General features: G+C 40.1%; 1 protein-coding gene across 4 annotated transcripts in view; it reads right to left on the bottom strand.

Moving 5' to 3' along the window:
• OSBPL6 (oxysterol binding protein like 6) overlaps window positions 1-23,556 on the bottom strand; it is a 114,202-nt gene that overhangs the window by 44,010 nt on the left and 46,636 nt on the right. For 2 of the 4 annotated variants that reach the window (XM_019523021.1, XM_019523023.1), the window contains exons 8-10: window positions 22,124-22,227; window positions 21,062-21,154; window positions 9,957-10,122 (exon numbers count right to left, since the gene is read on the bottom strand). In XM_019523021.1, coding sequence (XP_019378566.1) covers window positions 9,957-10,122; window positions 21,062-21,154; window positions 22,124-22,227 — 363 coding nt within the window. Of the gene's footprint in view, window positions 1-9,956; window positions 10,123-15,404; window positions 15,480-21,061; window positions 21,155-22,123; window positions 22,228-23,556 lie in introns of all 4 variants that reach the window. The other 2 variants (XM_019523020.1, XM_019523022.1) reach the window with 2 other exon arrangements.

Genomic DNA, 23,556 nt, shown 5'->3' with positions numbered 1-23,556 from the left:
CTCCCCTTTGTTTTTGCTGATGTGGGTAGAACAGGTATAATTCAAGCAAATACTGGCCACCTCTGGCTTTCCACTTACTTTCTACCACCTACCTTTTAGGTGTCTCAAAGATCTCTCTTCACTGTAATCATGCAGCTGCCCCAGTGATCATTAGGGATATGAGACTTCTGTTTCCCATGGAAAAACGGAAAAAAAGTGGACTTTCCACAAGCTGGCAGAAAAGTACTTTCTGAAGTTGCATCTCACTTTCCTCATCCTCACCTATTTTCTCTAGTTCCCAATGCAGGGGAAAAAAGGGGAAGCTGTAGCTGTAACTACTACTGCTGGAGCTTTGAAAACCGCTGGCAAAATGTTCAGTAACAGGGCTGGGGGAGAGGGGTGACTCCTCTGCTGTAGGCAGGCAGGATCCCTAGGCCTCTGCAGACAGGCTCAAATCCCCTCTCCCCTTGACCCAACAGCAAACATCTGTTGGGTAGGGATGGGGGCTGGAATGCTTTAACTCATGGTGCTTATGAGTTAGAGCAGGGGCCGCACATCTATCTGTGCCCTCTGGGTGTTTAAAATAGTGCCAGCTACCCAAAAGAAATGCATCAAGGGATAATGAGAAAGGAAGCACAGGATTTTACAATCTGATCCTGGGAAGCTGAGCACAGAGATTTCAGCCACTATCTGGTACAGATCCCACCATGCAGAATCCTCTAATGCATGGGTGTCAAACTCACCCCAAGCCTGGGGACAGATTTACAGGGTTAGTGGTAGCAGCGTGGGTGGCAAGTAGTGGCAGCAGAGGTATGGGGGTGGCAGCAGGTATCCACCAGCCATGCGCTGAGCGAGGGCTCTATGTGGTATCAGCCTTAGGGGTGGATGACATGAGTGACTGCCTAGGACACCATGGTCAGGGGGCACCACACACACACACACACACACACACACACACACACACCCTCCTCAGGAGGAGCCATACCAGGCACATGCAGGGATATCGTACCTGTTCTAATCTGGCCCCTTGCTCCCACACAGTAGCAGCAGTGCCTGCCTGACTGGTACACCATGCCACTATGCCTCCCCTCTGGACTACACCCTGTGACCCTGCCTCTGCCTGCAGCATGGCAGCTGATTTGGATGGTGGGGGGATGCCAAAATATATGCTCTCCCAGGGTGCCACTTTTCCTGAGGCCGACTCTAGCTCAATCTGCACAGCCTTTGCTCATCCCCTACCACCAAAGTCCATGTTCATGACCCACCAGTTCTATGACAAACCACACCTTCTAGCCCCATCTCCAACTACTGGTAGCCCAGTGGGCCAGACAGAATGGCCTGTGGGCTATCTGTTTAACACCCCTGCTGTAACACATGGGATGCAAGAGCAACAGAAAGGACCATAATGTGGAAACTCAACCTCACTGCCAAGATGGAAAAACTGACTCATAGTGAAATAGAAGTCAGGTGTTCATTTGGACCTATTTTCACTGTAACACTTAGACAGAAACTTTTACAGTGATGCATCTTACTTTAATGTAAATTCCTTTGTACAGATAAGCTCTGCTTCCTTTTTAGAATCAAAATACAGTATTGAGAAAAAAAAAAAAAAGAGATTGAGAAGAGAAGTTTTTTTCAACCTAACATTCAGCTATTCTAATTTCTTCTCCCATATTTTATTCTTTTTTCTTACAGGTCTCTAGATTTGTACTACAGAATAAAGAACTAGAAAGTCACTATTGAAACGTTACTAAATAGTCATAATTCATTCATACATGTTTCCTACTGACATCCTTGAATGCAAACTGCATTAAATACAATGCTAATTGTGTTCCCGTGTGAGCTTAAAAATCTCCCTTTTGTCCTTTTTGTAAAAGTTTTCCTTCATTAAACATCTGCATTTCTTCATATGTCTTTATTAAAAATTTTGCACGTGCAGTCATTACTATCTTCATACATCTAATTACATATATTTCTAAATGTTGATTCTCTTTCCAATACCAAGACTCTTGATTTTGAACTTTAGTTTTGTCAGTCTCAAAACTTTATGACAACTGTGACCCAAAATGTGGGTCTTGAACATAAAAGGATTCACTCTGCTTCCATAAACAGGGGAAACTCCACTGAATGCATACTGGTGTTCTCACTTGTGTCAGCAAAAAATTCAACTCAAGATTGGTAAATACAATAATCATCTAATGATAAAAATCAACTCTTAGTTATTTCATACCAAAACAAAATCACCTAAAATTAATATATTCTGGGTTCAAAATGATATTTTATATTTGATGGACTGCAGCATCAGCCAGAAAATATCTGATCTTGGGCCACTCTTTTGAAAATCCAGATAAAATAAATGAAGGAAATGTAAAGCATGACTTTATTGTTTAACAAGCCAAACAAACTACAGAATGATATTTCTGCTGTGAGAGTTAATACACTTAAAGGGCTACTACAGAGTGTCCTATTGAGAAAATATCTTTAGGAGTTTTAGCATCAAGCCAGTTCAAGGGAGCTGTTGGAAATTGGAATCTTCCTGCAAATTGGACTATATTGATTCTCCCCTTGTGATTCAGAGTTAAACCACTGCTTCAGTGCGGTTTGTGGTTACACTAGTAGATGTACCATCTTTTAATAGAGACATAAATCAAAGACCCAGCACATTTCTGGATATGACACTTTTGGCAAGAGCCAAGCTGTTAACTCATGCAGCCCTGACTAAATTGCAACTCAGGTAATTAGGAAATAAAATTTTGCTTATGTATTCTCCTTTTCTATCCCAACTTCCCTCCTCTGCTCCCCGCCCCATTCAACAAGGCACAGCATTCTCCTTCATTTCCTGTTCTGACCAGTTGTTGTTTAGGGTGCCTGCACTCAGTTACACATGGAAATGCATTCTTGAAGGGGATAAGCTGATCCCAAGATGTTCCTTTTCTATTGCTAGTACTTTATGGCACTGATCAAAAATATCAATGCAGAGAATATTGGTTTCACAATGCGTGAGACACCTTTTAAGGCAGGGGGTCAAACACAGGCAGGTGGGTCATCTAGCCTGCTGTCTTCTCCTGAAGCCAGAATGGTGGAGTAGGGTCAGGAATCATCCCCGTGAGGTTTGCATCCCCCCCTCAGTCTCAGGCTGCTGTGGGAGGAGGTGCTGACACAGCACCAAGTGCAGTTGCCATTGAATTTACCATTTCCAATTGTTAGTGGCCACAGGAATCAGCAGCATTAATGACAGGGGTTAGCAGCAGCAGTTACATTAGGGGCTGTACCAACACACATCCATGTTAAGCCCCTGGCTGTCACAAGCATCATCTCCCCCCACATTAGTGCCTCTGGTGGCACTTGTGATTGTTTAACCATGAACAAGGAGGAGACCCACTGAACCAGACAGTAATTGTGCAACCCCACTGAAGAAGCACTCTCTCTTTTGAGGCATGTATAGGCTAGTCAAATTTAAATATCTGCTAAACCTGGTGTCACGGGATGGGGTCCCCAGGGATGGCCATGATACCCCTTGGGCTCCTTGACTGTGTCAATCTTGCCCAACAAGCACCCTCTTTCAAGCCCGCCATGTCTTGCTGGTACTTTTAGTATAGAGAGGCTGCCCTTGATCTTATTGTCTGGACACGGTCTTGCTGGACCCCTCTGAACCCTGTGGGTTCAGAGACCCCTTGACATCCCGCTTCAAAACGAAAGATTCACAGAACACCCTCAGTCTTATGGGCTAGATGCGTGGCTCCAAACTGCCCCTTTACCACGCCCCAAGCCTAGCAGATGGTACTGATGTCGTCTCTCCTGGGCCTTGCTATAACTCATCCCCTTGTCCTCGGTGGGCTCTCAGCAGCCCTGTCTCTGCACCCACACTGGCCTGTCTCCATGCCCTTCTCTGGTGTCGGGCTCTCCACAGCCCTGTCTCTGCGCCCTTCTCTGGCTCTGGGGTCCCCACACTGTCATGGGCCCCCCAAGTAGGCCTCCTCCTTCACCAATAGCCTCAGCCCAATCCACTGGTCAAAACAGCAACTAAACTCTGAGGCCCTGGGCTATAACATAATAAAAGCAGCTCCGGGTGTGCTCTGTCCTGTTAAAACATCAAGTTTCTCCCAGCACTAAGTGTCTTATAAGCCAGAGTCTCAGGTGAGCTCCTGGAGCTCCTTAATCCTACCCAGGGTAGAACGAGCTGCCAAGCCTCTTTCATGAGCTTCTTCTTTGAGAGCTCCTTCCCCCTCGGCTGCTGGCAGAGAACTCCCCTCCTACTCCCAGCCCTAGGGTTTATATTTGCCCAGGGCCCTGCCTCTCTCGGTCAGCTGCTTGGGTGAAGGTGCAGGTGCAGGCCAATTTACTCAGCCTGTTGCCACAGTAACCTGCACCTGTGGGCTTCTGCCTGGCTCTTAGGACCCTCTCCCCGGGCAGTTTCTGCTCTTATAGGAGCAGACACCTTAGTGTCCTGAGACAGCTGGGAAGATCCTTTAAACTGACTAGAGTTCTTACACTAACTATGCACATGCACTTCAGTGTTGCATATGTAAACACATGCATATGTAAATATATGCATGAGTCTGAATGTCTCTAAGCCCCTACTAATGGAAAATATTGCTTCAGTAGATTTTGAATGCCAGCTGAGACAGGCAGCAATTGAGAGTTTTAATGATTTTACAGATTAAATTTAACTTTTATAAATTCCATAAAGTGTTTAAGAAAGACTATTAGCTTATTCCCCACTGAATCCATTGTTTGCATGTCAAAATGATGAGTCTAAAAGATACGCTATAGACTACATACTACTACAAGAGATAGGAAGTTCCAAATGAAAATATAACAAATATAATAAATTAATTTAAGAAGTAATACAAGACAATATAACAAAGTAATGTCTCCTGTGAGAAACATCTTTGGTTTTTAAATAATTAACTGAAAAAGAACATTTCAAAATAAAATTATCAAAATGCACTTATAGTCTAAAGAGTGATTGCCTGAAGAGGATATTAGGCAATTCAGTATTCCTTCCTTCCCAGTGACCTCTAGGTCTGCTTTTTTCCAACATGTGAATGAAAAAAGATTTTCGCTTGCAAATTCAATTGGAAATTACACCATTTTTCATGACTCTTAGATTAGCACTAGTAATAACAATTCTACAATAAGGAAAAAAGCCTACTACCAATAACTGGAGTTCTTTGAGATGTGCTATCCCAAACAGTACTCAGATAGTATGAATGAATCCTGCCTCTTCTCATATTCCATGCTCCATACAAAGGACAGAGCATGTTTCCTACTCCACAATTTCCTCTCAACTACAGAATCCCAGACTTTCAAGGACTCTGAGGAAAAGGGGAAGGAAATCAGGATGTGGAATGTATATATGGACAACACATCTCAAAGAATTCCAGTTACTAGTAAGTAACTTCTCTTTCTCCTTCAAGTGCTTGTCCATACATGCAATGCTCAGTCCCCAGTAAAGTGGATCTTAGAATGTTTTGTAAACAATAACTGGTGGACTCTGACAAATGCAACCCCTACTCTGGAAGTTTCCAGGATGGCATAATACTTGATTAACATGTGCATGGAGCTCCAGATGGTTGCCTTGCAAATGTCAGGAATAGAAACATTCCATAGGGAAACCACAGAACTCATCTGAGAGACATCCTCAACTGTGGGTCCAGCTTGTTAATTTCACAGCACACCCTGAAACAGTACAAGATACATTAAGATCGCCCTGGGGTAGAAAATGCTGTGTCCTTCCATCTCACAGTTATGGTGAGATTTCTGGAAAGGCTTAGTTTTGTTCAGGTAAAAGATCAGATCCATGCCCACATCCAAAGTATGAACAGATGCCTCCATTCTTAGGGAGTGAGCTTTTGGAAGAAAACTGGTACATGAATCTATGGATGGAAGTGAAATTCCATGAAAATCATAAATGGAAAGTTAGAGTAAGTCTGAAAGACAACTTTGCAGGAAACATGGGTAGGAATGATCTGCCATGAGTATCTGGATCTCATCCACCCTTCTTGCAAGTATAAGACAGCTGTCTTCATGGATAGACCTACTGTCTTCATGGACAGTAGTCAGCACACTTGAGTGATGGGTCCACAGGGCTGGAAGGACAATGTTTAGGTTCCATCAAGAGCCTAAGACCTCTCACTAGAAGAAATATATTGGGCAGGACGTTCAGCACAGCTGGGTGGGAGGAAACCATTTGACCTCCCTAGATGGATGGTGAGCTGAGACAGCAGTCAAGTGCACTTTAACAGAGCCAAGGGACAGATAACTATACTTCAGTTCTGGCAGATGACAGTAGGACATGCCTACACTAAACTCACTATGCCCAGCAGTGGTTTCCTCAAGCATGCTGTATTCTTCTGCATAGGTTGCCTCCTAAATCAGAAGCAATGTAACTGCACCCACGTAGTGCCACAGCTGGACTAACTGACCCCAATTAGCCCCACACAACACTGGAAAGACATGGTTAGAGGGAGGCAGCCTATGCAGAGCACTGCAATGTGTTTGAGAGGGCAGCTGCTGGGTATAGTAACTTTACCCTGTAGAGATGGCTGAAGATAGCTGAAATGGAGAAACCCTAAGCTAAAAACAAGTGTGAAAAGTTCATCTAGTACAGTGTGCTCAACTTCTGACACATGGGTCAAATGCAGCCTGCAGACCCATCACATCTGGCCCATGGGACTCCTCATGAAGCAGGAAATTTGGCAGCGGGTGAGTGGTGACCACTTATACAGTCACCCTCCCCCTACCAAATCCCCAAATCCCCAGCTCCACACTGCTGGTCACAGTTGTGCCACACCCCTTCCCCTGCATTTGGATAGGGGCCAGGCCATGCCTCCCCCCCTGGCAGGACCAGGTTGGGGTCAGGCCACACCCCCTATATCCCCTACAGGGACAATTTGGGGGGTGGGCCAGGTCCCCTTCCCCCTCTGCAGGGCCAGATCCCCTTTTCATCTGGAGTTGGGTTGCACCTGGGTTAACCCCTGCACCCCTCTGCAGGGCCAGATGGTGCCCACCACACCATCCCCAGTGCTGGATTGGGACCACCAGCAGAATCTAGCCTTCCAGCCGATCCACTGGAGAAAAAGGTTGAGCTCTGCCAACCTAACAGAATCTTTCCAGAGAATGTCTGTGATAAGGAGTGGAGCAGGTCCACACTGTCATCCGGAGCCTGCCAGAATCCATGCTGTAAGATGGAGGGTCCTTCCCTCCTGCTGGGAAAATAGGTCCAGGAGCAGCATTGGAGTTCAAGGTTTCCTCAGTGACATGCAGAAAAAGGTCCAGAAACCAGAACTGCCTCAGTCAGCCTGGGGCCCGTAGAACAGGTATGCAGAGTCCTAACTTACCTTATCTCACACTCAAAATATTAGTAGCACAGAGATGAATATATATTAAAGTTTCCCTTACCATAGAAAGAAGGCAGCATTGGACAGCGAGTCAAGTTTGAGCCTTTCCACACTGTAAAAAAGCCAGCACTTGTTGATATCTAGGGCAAAAAAAAAATCAATTCCTAAATGAACCTAGGCTGAGTCCTTGATTTCCAATCCATGGTGTAGAGACATGTGCTGGCTGAGACTGTCCACTCAGGTACTGTGAAGGCGCAACAGGTACACTCCTTGGAGCTGACAGTGTACTGGGTGATGGACGCTAAGACTAGTGTTGGTAAACTTCCAAGCTTCACTGAGATCCACACAGAGATCCCATATAGCCTTTGAGCTGAAGGAATAAGAAGAGTGATAAGCTTTTCTCTAAAGGACGCCAGGATGGGGATCTCCATGTGCTCAGAGGAGGACTTTTTTGGCCCACTGATCAGGATAGTCTTCCTGAAAGGGACTTGTGCCCCCAGAGGTCTGTACTTAGCCAAATCCTATCCCCTAGCATCTGAGACAAACCTCATACATTACTCAGGAGGCGTGTCTGAAGCCTAGTCTCATAGTCTGTCTTGACCTGCAAAGTAAATTATTTGAGACTCCTTCAGAGGAGGAAAAAAAGTCGCTTTGCATGCCAATCATGGTAGGCATTTCCCTACTGCAGGAGTGACATAACTTGGGAAAAGGCATGCCAGTGCTGAAGAGAGAAGTGTGACTGGAGTGAGGAGAAAAACGGAGACTCACTCAGCTGAAAAAACATGTTGCACTGTCCAAGGGAGTCTCAGGTGCTGCTGAAAAACTATCAGAGACTAAAACAAGAAAAAAAAGCAAGCCACAAACTGTAAAGAGGCAAAATCAAAGGGAAACAAGGGAAGATGAAGAAAAAAACCCATATTTTTAAAGTTCTGTTGGTCAAGCACTGAGTCTAGATCAGAAACTCCCTCTCAGACAAGGTTGGCTGACAGGAACTAAGGAAAGGAAAGTAATACTGCTGGAAGACATAAAGAGACAGGGTGTGTTTGTGCTATACAGGTACTGCTAGGGCAAAAAACCTGAGTTTGAGGTGTACAAATACCCACAATGCAATATACATGTACCTGAAGGAGAACTTAGCAAACAGTATTGTAGAAAGCAAAAGGCAATCCAGATAACTGTCCAGGCATGTAAATGGCTCCTGGCTGCTGATGGTAACAAACTCTTATTTTTGTTGTCATAGTTAAATATGGCTCAAAGGCACTGAAGAAGCCACCTATGAAAGATTATGTCATTTTAACATAATCACTTTCTTGAACACGGTAGTTTAAGACAGTTTTGCTTTTTGTTTAATGAAAGAGATAGAAATATAATGGGAATATGTTTGGGCTCTGGTTTTCAAGCAAGCTTAACATCTCATTTCCTTTTCCAAACAGTTTTCTTCAAAACTGGAATGTCCCCAGGCTGACATCTACTCCTGCCTCAGTCTCTGGCTAACTATTCTTCGATGCACTAGGATTATCGTTCAGTCGTAAAACATTCAATATTGATTATAAACACTGCAAACAGAAGCACACAGATATAATCGTAAAAACACTGTAAACTATATGTTGTTATCAAAGACCAGCAGAAAAATGGCCACCACACTTGTGTGATATAGTCACAAGATTGCATGCATCAGCATCATCAAATACCTCATAAGGGCTGGGAAATATAGGGGAAATTATTTGCATTTAACGGAAATGCAACAATTTGTCCATATTGTAGTCTGGTTTATTAGTCTCAAAGTTAGCTCCTTCATTTTATATTTCAAGATTTAAAAAGTGTCTTAAAAACAAACAAACAGTGATTTGTCATTCTACAATGCCAATTATTCACTGGGTTCAATCTACTGTAATTTCTGAAGTCCATTGCTTATCTTAAAAAATTACACATGTAGTAGGACCCTTTATAAACTCCACTAATCTTGACACACAGAACTATTACAAGGTCATTTGGGACCATGGACTTACTCATCCTTGAGGAAAAACATAGGTGGTTTATATTACATGGGAAAAAATGCTTGCCCTTTTCCCTTTTAGTCTTATTTTTTTTGCATAATGAGGTCACTTACTTAACTGTACTTCTCTTGTTTGAAGCTATTTCTGATAACTTCTCTTTATACCAATTTACAGTTTTACATGGCTTTTCATATATCCATGGAGTTTAAACAAAAGCTATTTTTAATCCAATGTTTAGTCCAGGCTGTTCATATTTCTTTGCCAGACCTGAGGGAAGGGCACTTGATCCCTGAAAGCCTAACATCTCTTCCCACTATACAGCTGGTCCAATAAAAGATATTCCCAGGACCACAGGGGCTATAACAACACTCCAACCCTACTGCAAATACCATAGATTTTATAAGTCCAAACATGGTTCAAAAGATATGCACAACTTCCAGTCAAACAGAATTCATATATCACATATGCACCAGCTGCATAAAAATATCTAAAAAATTAAACATGTATAATTTTCATCCTAAACAACTACAGACAAAAGAATCTTAGGTATCTGCCTGATCCAAATAAAATCTCTGGGTTTGGCCACCTTGGATGTAGCAAAGACCAATTCTTGTAAAGAGCCCACATTTCTATTTACCTTTCTGTGCCATAAGGCAAAACTCTTCTTGAAGTTTGATGTAATCTGTGGAACATTCCAGGGGGTCAGCTACATGGCTTGGGGGGGTCTGAAATTCAATGTCTGCACAAAGGTTGGGATTGGACGAATGCAGGCGAACTGGTGACATTGTAGCACTGAAAGGGACCTACAATGAGAAGCAATCAAGAAATAAATAGCTATTGTGTAGGACTATCAAATTTTCTTGCATACAAAATGCCCCCAAATAAGATATGTGCCTTGTTTTGAAAGGCAGAATTAAATTTAAAAAAAAAAAAAGATTTTTTTTAATTACCTAAGTAGCAGTAAGCAACTGTAGCAGCTTCTGCTGCATGATGAGGGGAAAGAGAGAGTGTCCACAGCTAGAGCTAGGAAGCTCACATGCAACACCAGTGTTACTTTCACTCTCCCCTGGAAGAGGCAAAAACTGCTAGTACCATATTTCCTTGCTTATAATGTGCATCCCAATTTCCAACAGCAAACTTTGGGGAAAAGGTGCTTATGTATGTGATAAAATACAGTATATCCACTCATATTAATACTATTATAATAATATTCACATTCTACACAAAACAGGAACCAGATAGAAAATTTCTGCACAGAAAAAAAAGTAAGTTTATCACATATCATGTGATAATTTTTTTAAAATTGTAATGGGAATGTATCTTTTGGAGTCTCAAGTCTTAGTCATTGGTATAAAATCCCACCTTTTAAAAACTTTAATAAAAACACAAATGATAGCTTATCAAAGGGCTGACAGCTAATGAGAAAGAGAGAGAGAAAGAAGTGAGACAGGTACACTTTAACTCTCATTAGAGCATTTATAATAATGTAGTATTTTATAAGATTTGGCAAAACACCAGAAAATTGAAATCTGATACTCTGCTTAACAGAGTATCAAAACACATAATATAATGTATAGTTAAAATATTAATTCTGTGACCATTACAAGTGTATTAGTTTCTCCATGAAGTTGGCAAAAGCAGACTCAATATTCCCACATGAAAACCATCTGTAGATTTTCCAAACTTTGTGATTAATATTCAGATTATTGAAATTCACTGTATAATTTATCTGGATATCACATGAGATGGATAACCACATAGACTCTTCTTGTGTTTGAATGTTCTTTTTGACAAAAAGCTCACTTTCACTTACCAAGTACATCTACTGTACTCAAATTTTACTGAGTCGCATTAAACCGCTTGGATCAAACATACATTAAAAGCAGTACATTTTTCTCATATGTTTCCAATCTTCATATTTCCTCTATATTTTTTGCATATCCAGAACATCTATTTATGCATATTTTATATTGAATGTACATATATATGTGTATTATATGGTAATGTATAGACACATATACCATTTTTGTCATATGTACTATGCACACATACAGAATATACTTTTATATTATTTACACAAATAAACATAGGAGGCCTAAAGCCCAATTTTCAGACCTGTGTGTCAAAGTTAAGGTGTTCAGAACAACATTTTGATTCTCAGGTTTTAAACACTTACATTTCAGTTTTAGTTGTTTAAGTATCCAAATTCAGAGGTTGACAATTTACACTAATTTGTATACCCAAGAATGAAAAATGGGTTCTAAATATAAATTATATGCTTTTTGAGGCCTCCTATAGAGCAGCAGATAACATAAAAAGTCATATTACTATAGATTTTCTTAACAGAATAGTTAAATTGTCATGAACATTAATAATAGGTCAGAGAACAGTTATTTCAATTTATTTGGAGAACTGTGTCCATTTACTATATGTTTTATGTTTCTTATGTTTCTTACTCCCTGGTGCCCTTAAAAATCTTCATTTTATCATATCTCATTCCAATGTCCAGTACACATTGCACCCTACCCTTTCATACTTTGTGCAAAACAATGGCATTAAAGCAGTTGTTTATTGTAAATTTACTTGTCGTCTTAGTTCCTTTTGTACATTCTAAGTTTTAATTATGCAAAGAAGAGTTTTCATATTTACATAATGAACAATTTCCTTACTAACAAGGAGGCACAGAATAAATAAGTTCCTTTCCCCAGCAATTCCCATCACTACCATTCCCACAATATATTCACCATTCTTCCACTCTGTACTATGTTAATAACATGCTTCTCAACGGTCAGTCAAAACCACCTTATTTTACAAACAGACTGGCAGTAAAGCTTCTTTTACCATACTTTTCATTTGTATGCTCCTAGAACATCTTTCCAGACTCTCCTAGTTTGGAGCTCTGCCAACCTTGAATTGCTCTAGCCAACCAGACATTATCATCCACATAACACAGAAAATCCAAATTAATTCCATAGGGCTTGCCACTTAGTGATTAAAAAAAAAAAAATAGACAAGAGCACACGGTGGTGAATCCTAAGTCTGGTGCAGATTAAAGTTATGAGCCCCAGAGCAGTGGTTCTCAACTATTTCCACACCATGACCTCATGTTACATGCAAAGCAAGTCCCTGGATCGCCAGCCCACCTAACTGTTAAGAGTAGCAGAGTAGCTACAATCTCACTAGACCTCTCAACCCCCAAGCTGAGACCCCACACTGTGGAGGAAATCATTTATTTCTTGTTTTTTTATATGACCAGGTTGAAAAACTACATCGAAAAAAGCTCGCTGTCTACCACACAATGCATTTCAAGTGTGTAAATGACATTTTAAAATGTCTCCTAAAATAGTGTTTACATGTTTACAAACATTTACAACCATGCCCCTTGCAGGAAATACTCTAAAAGAGACAAGTAAATCTTTTGCCAACTGCTTTAGAGAACACTACACAGAAGTCAAAAGTAAAGAAACAGTTGACTGACATAATCATGTGTCTGTTTCAGCAGGGTTTCTAAGTTGCTTTCCCCAACAGCTGAAAAAAATTAAACTGAATCTCTCATTTGCCCAAGTTTCCAAAAGATTATGAAACACTGGTTATGAAACCAAGTTCTCCCCTCGTGACAGGGATTTTTTATCTTTATCTGTTTCTGACTGATGATTAACTTATCATCTTGACTATTTATACATTTTCATTCTCCATTCAGACCCCTATGGTTTTCCTCACACTTCTAGCCCTTATTTAAAATATCTGCAAGTGGAATATTCATACACAGAGCAGGAATCTTTCCTGAGTGTGTACCATTGGCTTTGGCAAAATCTAAGCTTTCATTTTAAGTAATAAAAATTCCTAGCTCAGATGGTGATTTCCACATTTAACCAGCATTTAATAGATGTAATGTGGTATTTGTCAGACTCAGAGAGACAGCATGAGCCTTCCCACCACCGCTGCAATAGAGAACAGTTGCTCTTAGGAAGAGTGGGGGACCATTTACTCCCTCAGGACAGGTAGGAGACAAGGCCACCAGCCATTGCGGTCAAGGGCATTGGTAACCCCTTCAGTGTGTGCAGGACAAGTGGCAGTCTTCACCAGAGGTCTTTACGGGCAGGTTCTCCCACTAACATGCTGAGGCCTCTAAGTGTATTCAGTCTTCTTTACAGAATGTGTTATATTTCTAAGTGGGGACTCGCACTGCTGGTACCAATGTGAAATGAAACTTAGGTGTGGCAGTTTATCCACTTAATAATGTGTAAAGACACTTTATATTGCAGGTTTGTTTACAAGTGAGCCCAGTCAGAGACTTTGAAGTGAGTCTCTGTTAACTGGTTTAACAAAGAGCTTGTAAACTATTTTATTGGAGGTTTAATAGTCCTTCAACTACTGTCTACCTTAGGAAATCAAGCTATGTTCTTTTTTATTAGCAGTTTGATTTCCCTCCTATCTGGGGCCCAGCTCAGGCATCATCTTTGCAGCCCAAATGCATGGAGAAGGACCTACTGGCAGACCTCCCTGCATGCGTGACACTTAAGGGTGCCTTTTGACACTGCCCTTCAGCAGTGATGCAAGGTCTTTCTTTTATTTTTTTTGCTAAGGTTCTTTGCAATTTCGTGTTGTATTTGGGAGGGAAGGAGGAGGAGTTAGGTGTGTTTTTTTGGGGGCATTGAGAAGAGACAGCCACAGCTCTTCTGTAAGAGAAGGGGTGTGGGTTTGGAGGGGACATTGGGGGTAGAGCGGAATCTCCCCTGAGGAAGAGGCAGGGGAGGGTTTCTTGTAGCTGGATGTTTGTGTCGGTTGGGAGGTGCAGTCGGGATCGGTGGAAGAGTTTCCTTGTGTGGGGCTGTGGGAAGGAGGAGGAGAGGTGGAGCTCTCAGGTTTTGAGGTGCTGTTTGAGGAATCCTGTCCGTGGGTTGTTTGTTCACTGTAAGCTGCTCTGAGCCTCTTGGATAGGACATGGTATAAATTGCATTAATACTTAAATAAATATGTAACTCTGAAACTCTCACTGGCTCTGAGAATTTGCATTTGAATCAGTTGTTGCTCTTCAGGCTTCCATGCTTATTTATGGAGCACAGAAACTCTTGAGAGTAAACCTAAATATGTAGATGAGAAGCATTGGTTTACCTGCTGTTTTTGTGATTTTTCAGGCCCATGTCAGAAGAATCTAGGGAAGAAGCAGTATGTTTTGAAGTTAGGCTGCTTTTTGGCCAGGGGAGGAAGCTTGATACATGTGCTAGATAAGGGTATATTTTCCAAGCTAAGTCTGAACCTTTGGCAAACCGACTTCCTTCTTTTTTAATTTAGCTACATATTCCTACTATATATGGATCAACAGGTTTTTGTTTTTCCAAATACATACCAATACATATACTACTTTCCATATGGATTAGTCTTAGGCTTCCCTTCAATAGGATATACTTTACTTTAGAGATTGAAGCTAAATTGGCCTCAGGATGCTAACTCTACTAAATAATACCTGTTTTTCAATTAGTAGCTCTCATTTTGATTGCCCAGCCCCACATTTCATGTCAAGCATTCATACAACTACTACAATTATACATTCTAGTGGTAGTAATATGACTTTTTGGGATTATGAAATGTAAACAAAAAGTGTTTCAGATGAAAAAGCTAATTTTATATTACTAAACTCAACAACAAATAATACAAGCCATCTTAGTTCTGTTGTCTTGAGGTGTGCTGTTATCAAAATCCCTTGATGGAACTACAGCCTTGAATTTTATGGTTGCTTTTCTATTGTTTATGCTATGCATATATATAGAATGTGCTGTAAATATACACATGGTAAAGACCTACTTCTAAATCACTTACAATTGCCTTGCAAGAAATTACTCCTTCCTCATACAATGGGGTAACACTGATATATAACCATTGTTAAGTGAGATGGGACCCAAGCCCCTGGAATTTATTTTCATGTATCAGGGACAACCCTCATCACTCACAAATGATCCAGCCGAACATGAGTAACAAGGACATCTCTATGAGGTGGAAGTGCTCTTTTCAGTACTGTTGTTACATATTCAAGTTATGCAGCTTCCCATCTTTAAAACTCTCTCTTGATTTTAAATCCACTCACTGTTGTAGCCACTGCAGCTGCTAGTCTCTGCCGGCGTCGTGTTGTGCTGAACTGACCCTTCGGCGCTGGCCCTTCCTGACAGTGAATGTGAGAAGAGAAGGGAATAGAAAAGAGAAGGGAAGGGATGATGGTTTGTGGGAGGATGAAAAGATGATCAGAGAAGGGAGAGGGAGAGTCTTTAACTGAATTTTAATTTCACTGTTTCTTAACAGTAAAGAGCTTAATGGCATAAACATTCTGAGAATTTATCATATGTTCTCATGCATGTATGCCAGGGGTTTAAACAACTGTTTAATTCATGAAATTATCTCTGGAGGAATTAGACTACCATGTATTTACTAAAAGTGAACAATAGATTTTTTTCATAGTCATAATGCAGTTATGAGATACCAAAACAAAAGAATGCTATGGGATGGCGGGAAACAAACTGAGAACTAAATGCTGGGTCACTTTATCTTCTAAAGTGGTGGCCCTGGGATAGCATGCAGCCTGCAAAGGGTTAATTTGCAGTCCCAGGGATCCCACCTGGGCGTGGCTCCCCACCATCCCTCTTCAAAGTCTTCAGGTTTACCCTCTCTCTTCTGGCTTCCACTTCCTGCCCCTGCCTCAGGGAGCAGGGTGGTGCAGCATGGCCTAGGGCTCCTGCACAGCCCAGTATGGTGGAGGACCCCCACAGCTGGGGAGCCAAGTATGAGGCTGCGGCACCCACGTGGAGTGGGGTCCAAATGGCCTATAGTTTGTGTCACTGCAGCCCATGAAGCATGCAGCCACCAAGGCGTGCAAACCCTGGCTGCTCAGAAATTGGACAGTCCTGATAACATAGATGTATGTAGATGCTCAACTTAACTGACTCTAAATTACTTTTTAAGAGTCATAATGCTGCACCAGAGCCAAGAAAACCTTACACAATGGTGAGTCTCCATACCCATCACAAGTCTTTCTCCTTAAAGTCTGATCAAAGTGTCATCACTTGAAGGTAATCGCAGGATTTTATAAGGTTAGAAAACTTGAATTCCTTCATATAGGAGTATATACTGCTAATAAATAACTGTGTGAGGACTCCTCCACTTTCAGGCTTCATAATGTTTCAGAGCTATGCACAATTTAATTTATTCAAAATAAACTAAATAATAGTTCAGCTCAATGTTTGTAAACAATGCTGTATGCATTTACACTATGGAATGCCCGAGTTCAGGAATTAATTCAAGTTTCCCACTCCTTGGACCAGTCAAGTTAGACTGGTATGTTAAAGCAAGTCATGTGCATGAAAAGACAACTGCTTTTGAAACAATCTAGTTGATACTAGTGGCAGTATTGTCAAGTGTAGAAGGAGAAATGTCTGAGGATCCCAATTATCAGTCAGGAAGTAAAGGGGAGGGAAAACATATTATAATCAAATTCTGATACCTGCACAGCAGTAACTGTATCAAACATATTTTTTCAAAACCCCAGAATTAAATACATTCTCCTGTAATTAATCAAGTTTTTACAGGTTATAACAAAGGCTGTGTAATATGAGTTACTTCAAAACTCTGTATTCTACAGCAGCATCCTTACCCTGTATATGATAGAGTCTATTCTACATCCAGCAAAATATTCTTTTATAATTTTTAATTAATAATATAATGTTTTCAATACATGAAACACATGTAATGTTTGGATGCAGAGGGACACTACTAAAATGTGAATGACACTCCATATGGACTCAAAAGTACATTAAAAAGTAACATCGGTATATGAAATCATACCCTAAGTAGCATATATGTAACTGTAACACTCATTATAGTGTGTATAGAAGGAGTTATACAACAGTCTTTGTGGCTGGAAGGTTTGTTTCATTTTGGTTCCATTGCTCCAGATGGCTTCACTATAACAAGCTGACCTTCTAGCAGACAATACCATTTACAAAATAAAGGAATTTTTTTTCTATCTTTAAAATAATTATGGGTAAAAAGAGCCTGCAATTTTGCTAATTTGAGCTTAAGAAAATAACTTATGAGCACTAAGAATGGAAGTCTGGTCGGTAAATGCTTCAGTCTTTTCTTCTTTGGAAAATGTTTAGCCCATTGTGAGAATTACAGAATTACCCAGAACACAAAAGAATTCTCAGGACCAAGCTTCTCTGCATAAAAAAAAGTGTCATTAAAAGGAGGGTCAAAAAATACATCAACTGGCCTTAAAAAAACCCACAACACTTGCAGATACTTTTCATTGAACGAATATTGGGAAAATTTGTTGTTTCTGAAAATTTTCTCTTAGAGCAAGTAGTCCTTTCTCAAAGGGTCAGGCTCACTGAATAGGCTCTGTGCTCATGAGAAGAGCGAAGCCCTGCAAGACAATACTGTTATTTGAACAGTTCAAAACTAAAGCCCTCCATTCAGAAGGCAGACAAGGTTCTTTGGGTGAATGTCATATCTTTTATTAAACCAACTTAAATATTTGGAAAAAAATTTTTTAGCAAGCTTTCAGGTTTAAAAACTCTTTGTCAGGCTGAGGAAGTCTCTTATATGCATGCTTAACTTTTTCATAGAAGTATTTTCATTGTAGTTAATTGAACTATTTGTGCGAGCGAAATTAAGCATATGGAAGAGTATTTCTAGGACTCAAACCTAAAATGATAAAAAATAAAAGTCTTTATAGAAACTAAAGCAAGCAACAAGACTTGTTTCACAGGGAAAACATTTATTCTCATGTAGACTTAAAAGAGTTCACATTCCAGAAATGAATGTTAGCAAGAACACAACCAAAGCAATGTTATTTACAGGAACAGACCAGAGTACACAAATCTAAAAGAGAGAGTCTGTAATGGACTCCATGAAGTCTAAGACAATCACATGCAGGGCAGACAGAGGATAGTGAATCCAAAACTCCTGCATTTTAATCCCAGCTCTGCCGCAGACCCTTTAGAGAAGCAGCATTGCCTGAAATGCAAATATTCTACACAAATGTTTTCAAACAACTATTATAAAGGAAAACACAATGGTATACGGGTATTTGAAATTACAGGTTTAATATGTTAGCACTTCGAAAAGAATTACTGCTCCTAGCAATGCTTTTATTTTATTTTTGTAACTAAGAAAACACGAGCCCTTTACCGGGTAGTTCTACAAGACAACGGAACCAGCAGAAAAAGGAGACTGTGGAAATGTAGTTAATGAACACACGTAAGGCTGGACCTTTCCCTATAGGGCAGGGGGACAGACTCACTGTCCAACTAGCAGACTGCACAAAGCTTCTATTCCCCTTCTGACTGCAAGGTACAATAAGTGCCCAGGGTATCTTGTGCATCAGCATCTCTGCACTTTGAATGTGCTTTAGATAAGGTACCCCCACTGCCATTGTGAGGAGCGGGGACGCAGATACACAAGACGTGGAGGCTGGCTGGGAATTACCACACTCCAGCACATCTGTTAACTGAGTCTGCTCTGACACACTGTAATTACAGACATGCTTTAATGCTCAGAGTATGTGTATAGGCACTGCTGGTTTCCAGTGCTATAGGGCAAAAGGGTTGCTGAGTTTGGTAGAGTCAGAGGGTGTGACCTAGGCAAAACAGGTCAGATTCTGTGCTATCCCTCCCAGAGATGCATCTCAAAAAGCACATCCTGAACTGTCTCAAGTCTGTGTCTGTACTTATCATTACATTCAATAAACAGACACACACATGAATGAGAAGACCTAAGCAAGAAACTTTGATTATGGAGCAACCTGTACAGACCCTTTGTTGTCTCTAACTAACTGCTACTCCCTGAGGAGCCATCTCCCAATTCCCATCTTTTCTAAATTAGGGAGCATCTCTAAATTATAAATTTTCACCACTTCAGTTTTCTCTCACTCCTGAACTATTTTGGGACTGAGACCACTCCCATCATAACTCGGGCAGCCTGGGAGACTGCTCCAAGTTACAACACCATCTCTGGAAGGATGGCTTTCAGAACATGTCAAAATGGTCTAAGCAGTGTGTATAATGGACTCTTCCTAAGCTTAGCTGTACCTTCAGCATGCTCCTATGCCAGACTGTGCAGGAGCCTCAGCCCAGAATTCTCTATGGTGGCCAAAGGCTGCACCTGCATTGGGAACCTGCCTCTTGCTTCTTGCAGGCTTTTTACATGGTGTGTATGGTGCCAAGATACGGACAGAATCCTTCCCAGATGCTGTATTAAGTCTAGAGCTACCCCAGTAGGTCTCAGGGCTTTCATACAGAAAGACATGCATCTGCACTGATCCCTTTGTGACTCACTCAAAGATGTACTGTCATATGGCTCTCTGGCTGGTAATGGCATATTATCCATTTTGAAAAATGGACGCAAGTAATTCAGAGCGAATTAAGGCTGCAACTGCACGAATTTGTAAGAGAATACATCTTATGTGTTTGCTGCTTTATGATTCTATCTCTTACTCCAGAACTCAGAGAGCCCAAGCGGTTTGTGTAAAGGGGTTTTCTTAATTCAAGATGAGCGTCTTTATTCAAGCATGCCCTATTAGCTCCACTTCCCCTTTAGTCAGGTTTAGCATCTTTTTTAATTTCCCCCCCCCGAGCTTTTGTTCCTATTGTGCCGTCAAAAAGCAGGGGAAACCTAAGGCCCCAAATGACAATGATCCTGTGATAAAGTAATGAGAAATGTCATCAATCAATATAAATCTTAGTCTCATAAATATTAATACATGACTGAACCCATTTTCAGATATTTACTAAGGAGGAATTTTGTGTTTACCAGGTCTGACAGCTGAAATGAGACAGTTCATTTTACCAACTGCAATCATTTAGATTTCATTATTTTATCTTTTGCATCACTTTGACCAGCAAGTCTAAATGGGCAAAAAAAACCTCCTTAATTGTGACTCAAAGGGAACAATTAAAAATTTTTGAAGTTCACATTAGTTTCAAAGTACTTAATTGTAGCAAAAGCTGTTAGGGTGAATTACTATTCTAACAGAGGCATCTATTCGGCAACAAACAATGCATTTTGACTGGTATACACTATCCATGGGCCTTTGATACCTGTTGCTGGAAAATTGCTAAGGCAAGAGAGGTTTTGGATCAGGCCCCAGAAGCCACAATTGCTTTAAACAAATCAAAATAAGGTATAATAAAGCTGATGGCAGTATAAGTGTGAAATATTCAGTCAGTACTCAATCTCTCACAGAATGTTCTTATACTTCTGTTATAACAAAGGGGAAATTGCATACAATGAGTTATTTAATTAATTCCTTCACAGACTGGATTTTTCCACCTTTAAGAACTTTAGGAAATAATTTTTACCAGTAAAATTCCCTCATGCAGGGCTAGACTTGTGAAATATTTAATTCTAATTTTCTATTTCATTTTTATGCCTCCAACTCAGCTGTTCTCTGTAGTAGATACACATTAAATAGAGCATCACTAACCTTCTTTGCATCCTGAATGACTGGCATTCAGTCTCTGCTTCTCTCTCTAGATGACACTGTTTTCATATCAATGCAAGTAAAAACAATACATTTTTTTATGGTTTTCTCTCAGATTTGAGTAACCAAATGTGAATTAATTCAAATAATCGGTTATAAAGGAGCCAGGACATTGAATCAATTGCTTTCCTGCTCTCATCTTATATATTTGGTTCATATATAAAAGTTAATCTAAAGTATGATTGAAAAGGAAAACATCATGAATTCAGTACCTGAAGCTGTATTTTTGCATCTTTGCTGACACTTTTTGTTCTCCATCGTCTTGTGCCCCTCTTGTCTTTCTTTGAAATATCTACACAGTTAGCCTACATTATACAAATAGGTTAAAAGCAACAAGGCACTATTAAGTTGACAAAGCTGACACAGACAACAGTAAGTTAGTACAGAATCATAGTGTTATATATAAATAAGAGAGTAAGGAAAGAATGACATCTCTCATGCTCAGTAGGGTCTAAGTATAAACTACCGTAAAACCACTTATATTAGAAAAAACTGGCTGCATAGAGGTGACTATATATAACAATATTCTAAGTATATTTTGTTAGCATATAATATTTAGGGCCAAATCCTAAATCCTTATTCACCATTTACTCTTATTACTGAGTGAAAATTAGGCCTCACTGAAATCAATGGCAACACTTTCTTTCACTTCAGTGGGGTCATAACTTCATCCCTATTGCATTCAAAGAGTGTTTTACATAAGTAAGAACCAAGTAAAAATGAGCCAGAATTATGGATTTGTCACTGAAGTCCATGACAAAAATCACCAAATGTTTGGTACAGCATCTGGCCTCTTCCTTTTCCAATTATCAACTTAATGCAAATGCTGAGCATGAGCAACTCTTACAATTTGCTGGAAAAGCACAAGGCAGGTCTGACAACCTGCTGGTTTGGGTCTCTTCTCCCCTTTAAAGTTTAAACTTTACTGTTATGTAAATGTACTTGATAAAGCAAACTGCCAAAATTGAGCATGCTTTTGATGTTACTTTTATTTTTATTTCTATTCTCAGCAAGTTTTGACTCTGATTAAACAAAGGACATAACCAAAACCAGCCACTAATTAATAAAATAATCTTTTATCAGAAACGTTTTTCACAGTTTATACACTCTTGTACAGTCCAAAGTACAAGAGCGTGTGGATATTGACTCCAGAACACAAACTAGTCTGACTTAAAAGTATCTCTGCATATCCCCTAACATACAAAGAAAAATGCTTCAAACCTGTAGGTGTCTAATGATGAGTGCAACTGAACCAGTTTTCCAAATACACATACCTGCATGTCAGTGAAGTTTGGTGCTGACTGAGTTCTCTGTAGTATTTCTAGATTTTGAAGAAGTTTGCTAAGTTCCACAAGATTTGACTGGCAGTGTGCAAGGTCTAATATATATGAAAAGAAAACATGTTAGGTACTTTGGCTCAGTGACATTTTTTACTATGATATCACATGTCAGCGGAACCACAAAACTATAAAACAAACAAAGACTAGCATTAGCTCCTTGATCCTGTCTAGTTTTCATAATGAGGATTATAAACCTATTGTTACTTTCATCCTTCTGCATAATGGGACAAGGAGGAGCACCAAAAAGGCTGCTCTCCATCTTCTCCTGCAGGGAGCCATGGTCTTCTCTGCTCCCATAAGTCAGCAGGGTCTGCTGCAACTCCGGTCCAATCTTGCCAACACTTATGCATGTGCATTACATTTAACATGCAGATAAGCACTGGCAGGAACTTGGCCTATATTTGCTTATAAGACTCCAACCACTCAGATTTAAGTATCTTTATCAGGTATCAGATTTATGATGACAATGGCTGATTAACTTGCTTCAGAAAGTGATCCTCATTGCCTGTTATTCTTCCAAATTACTTTATTTACCAGTCATTTCATTCACTGCATATTTAATTCTGCCAGCCATTAAGCTTTGTTAGACATATGAAGCTATTTGAATAACATTTGCCAGAAAGTCTAAACCATGAACAATAATAGATCAAGAGTGAGAGTTTCCTGTTTTCCTTCTGCTTTTTACTATATTTCATGTTTTGGGAGACTGAAGTGAATTAAAGTAAAACTATACCATTTATATTATTTAAAGATGAAAAACCCATAAGTATTGCGCCTAGTGCTTTTGATGCAGTAAATTTTAGATGAACAACAAGGCTAAATCTTAAATTTAGAGTACTCAGAATTAGGTACTTAATTCTGCCTTTGGCACCTAAACAAGTAGTCTGATTTTCAGAAATGCTGAGCACCTTTTCATCTTACTAGATCAGTGGTTCCCAACCTTTGTAGGCTTCAAAGTACCTCAGAGAAAAATGCCAGCTCTTGGCTTTTACCTGCTTTTTCACTATGGAAAAATAATAGAGCAATTACCCTGTTGCAAAGAACTCAAAAAGACCACAACAGGTCAGAATATTTTTAAAACTATGGATTCCTATCTTGAAAATCATGCTTGTACCCCTCCCAGTGCTAATATTGCATGGCGCCCTTGAAAGGATCTTAAGGTACTGCAGGGTGCTGCGTTGGCACCCTGGTTGAGGATCAACTTGAGGGTGAAAAGGCAGAGCATGACCTAGTTTATTCCTTCAGATTGTTAAATAATAAAAAAATAAAAGCCAAACATGATACATGCAATGATAATAATCATTTTAAAGGGATATATATATATATATATATATATATATATATATATATTTTTTTTTTTTTTTTTT

Source organism: Gavialis gangeticus, unplaced genomic scaffold (assembly GCF_001723915.1).
Source record: "Gavialis gangeticus isolate Ggan-Ray unplaced genomic scaffold, GavGan_comp1, whole genome shotgun sequence".
Classification (NCBI taxonomy): domain Eukaryota; kingdom Metazoa; phylum Chordata; order Crocodylia; family Gavialidae; genus Gavialis; species Gavialis gangeticus.
This window is presented reverse-complemented; position numbering and strand designations above follow the sequence as displayed.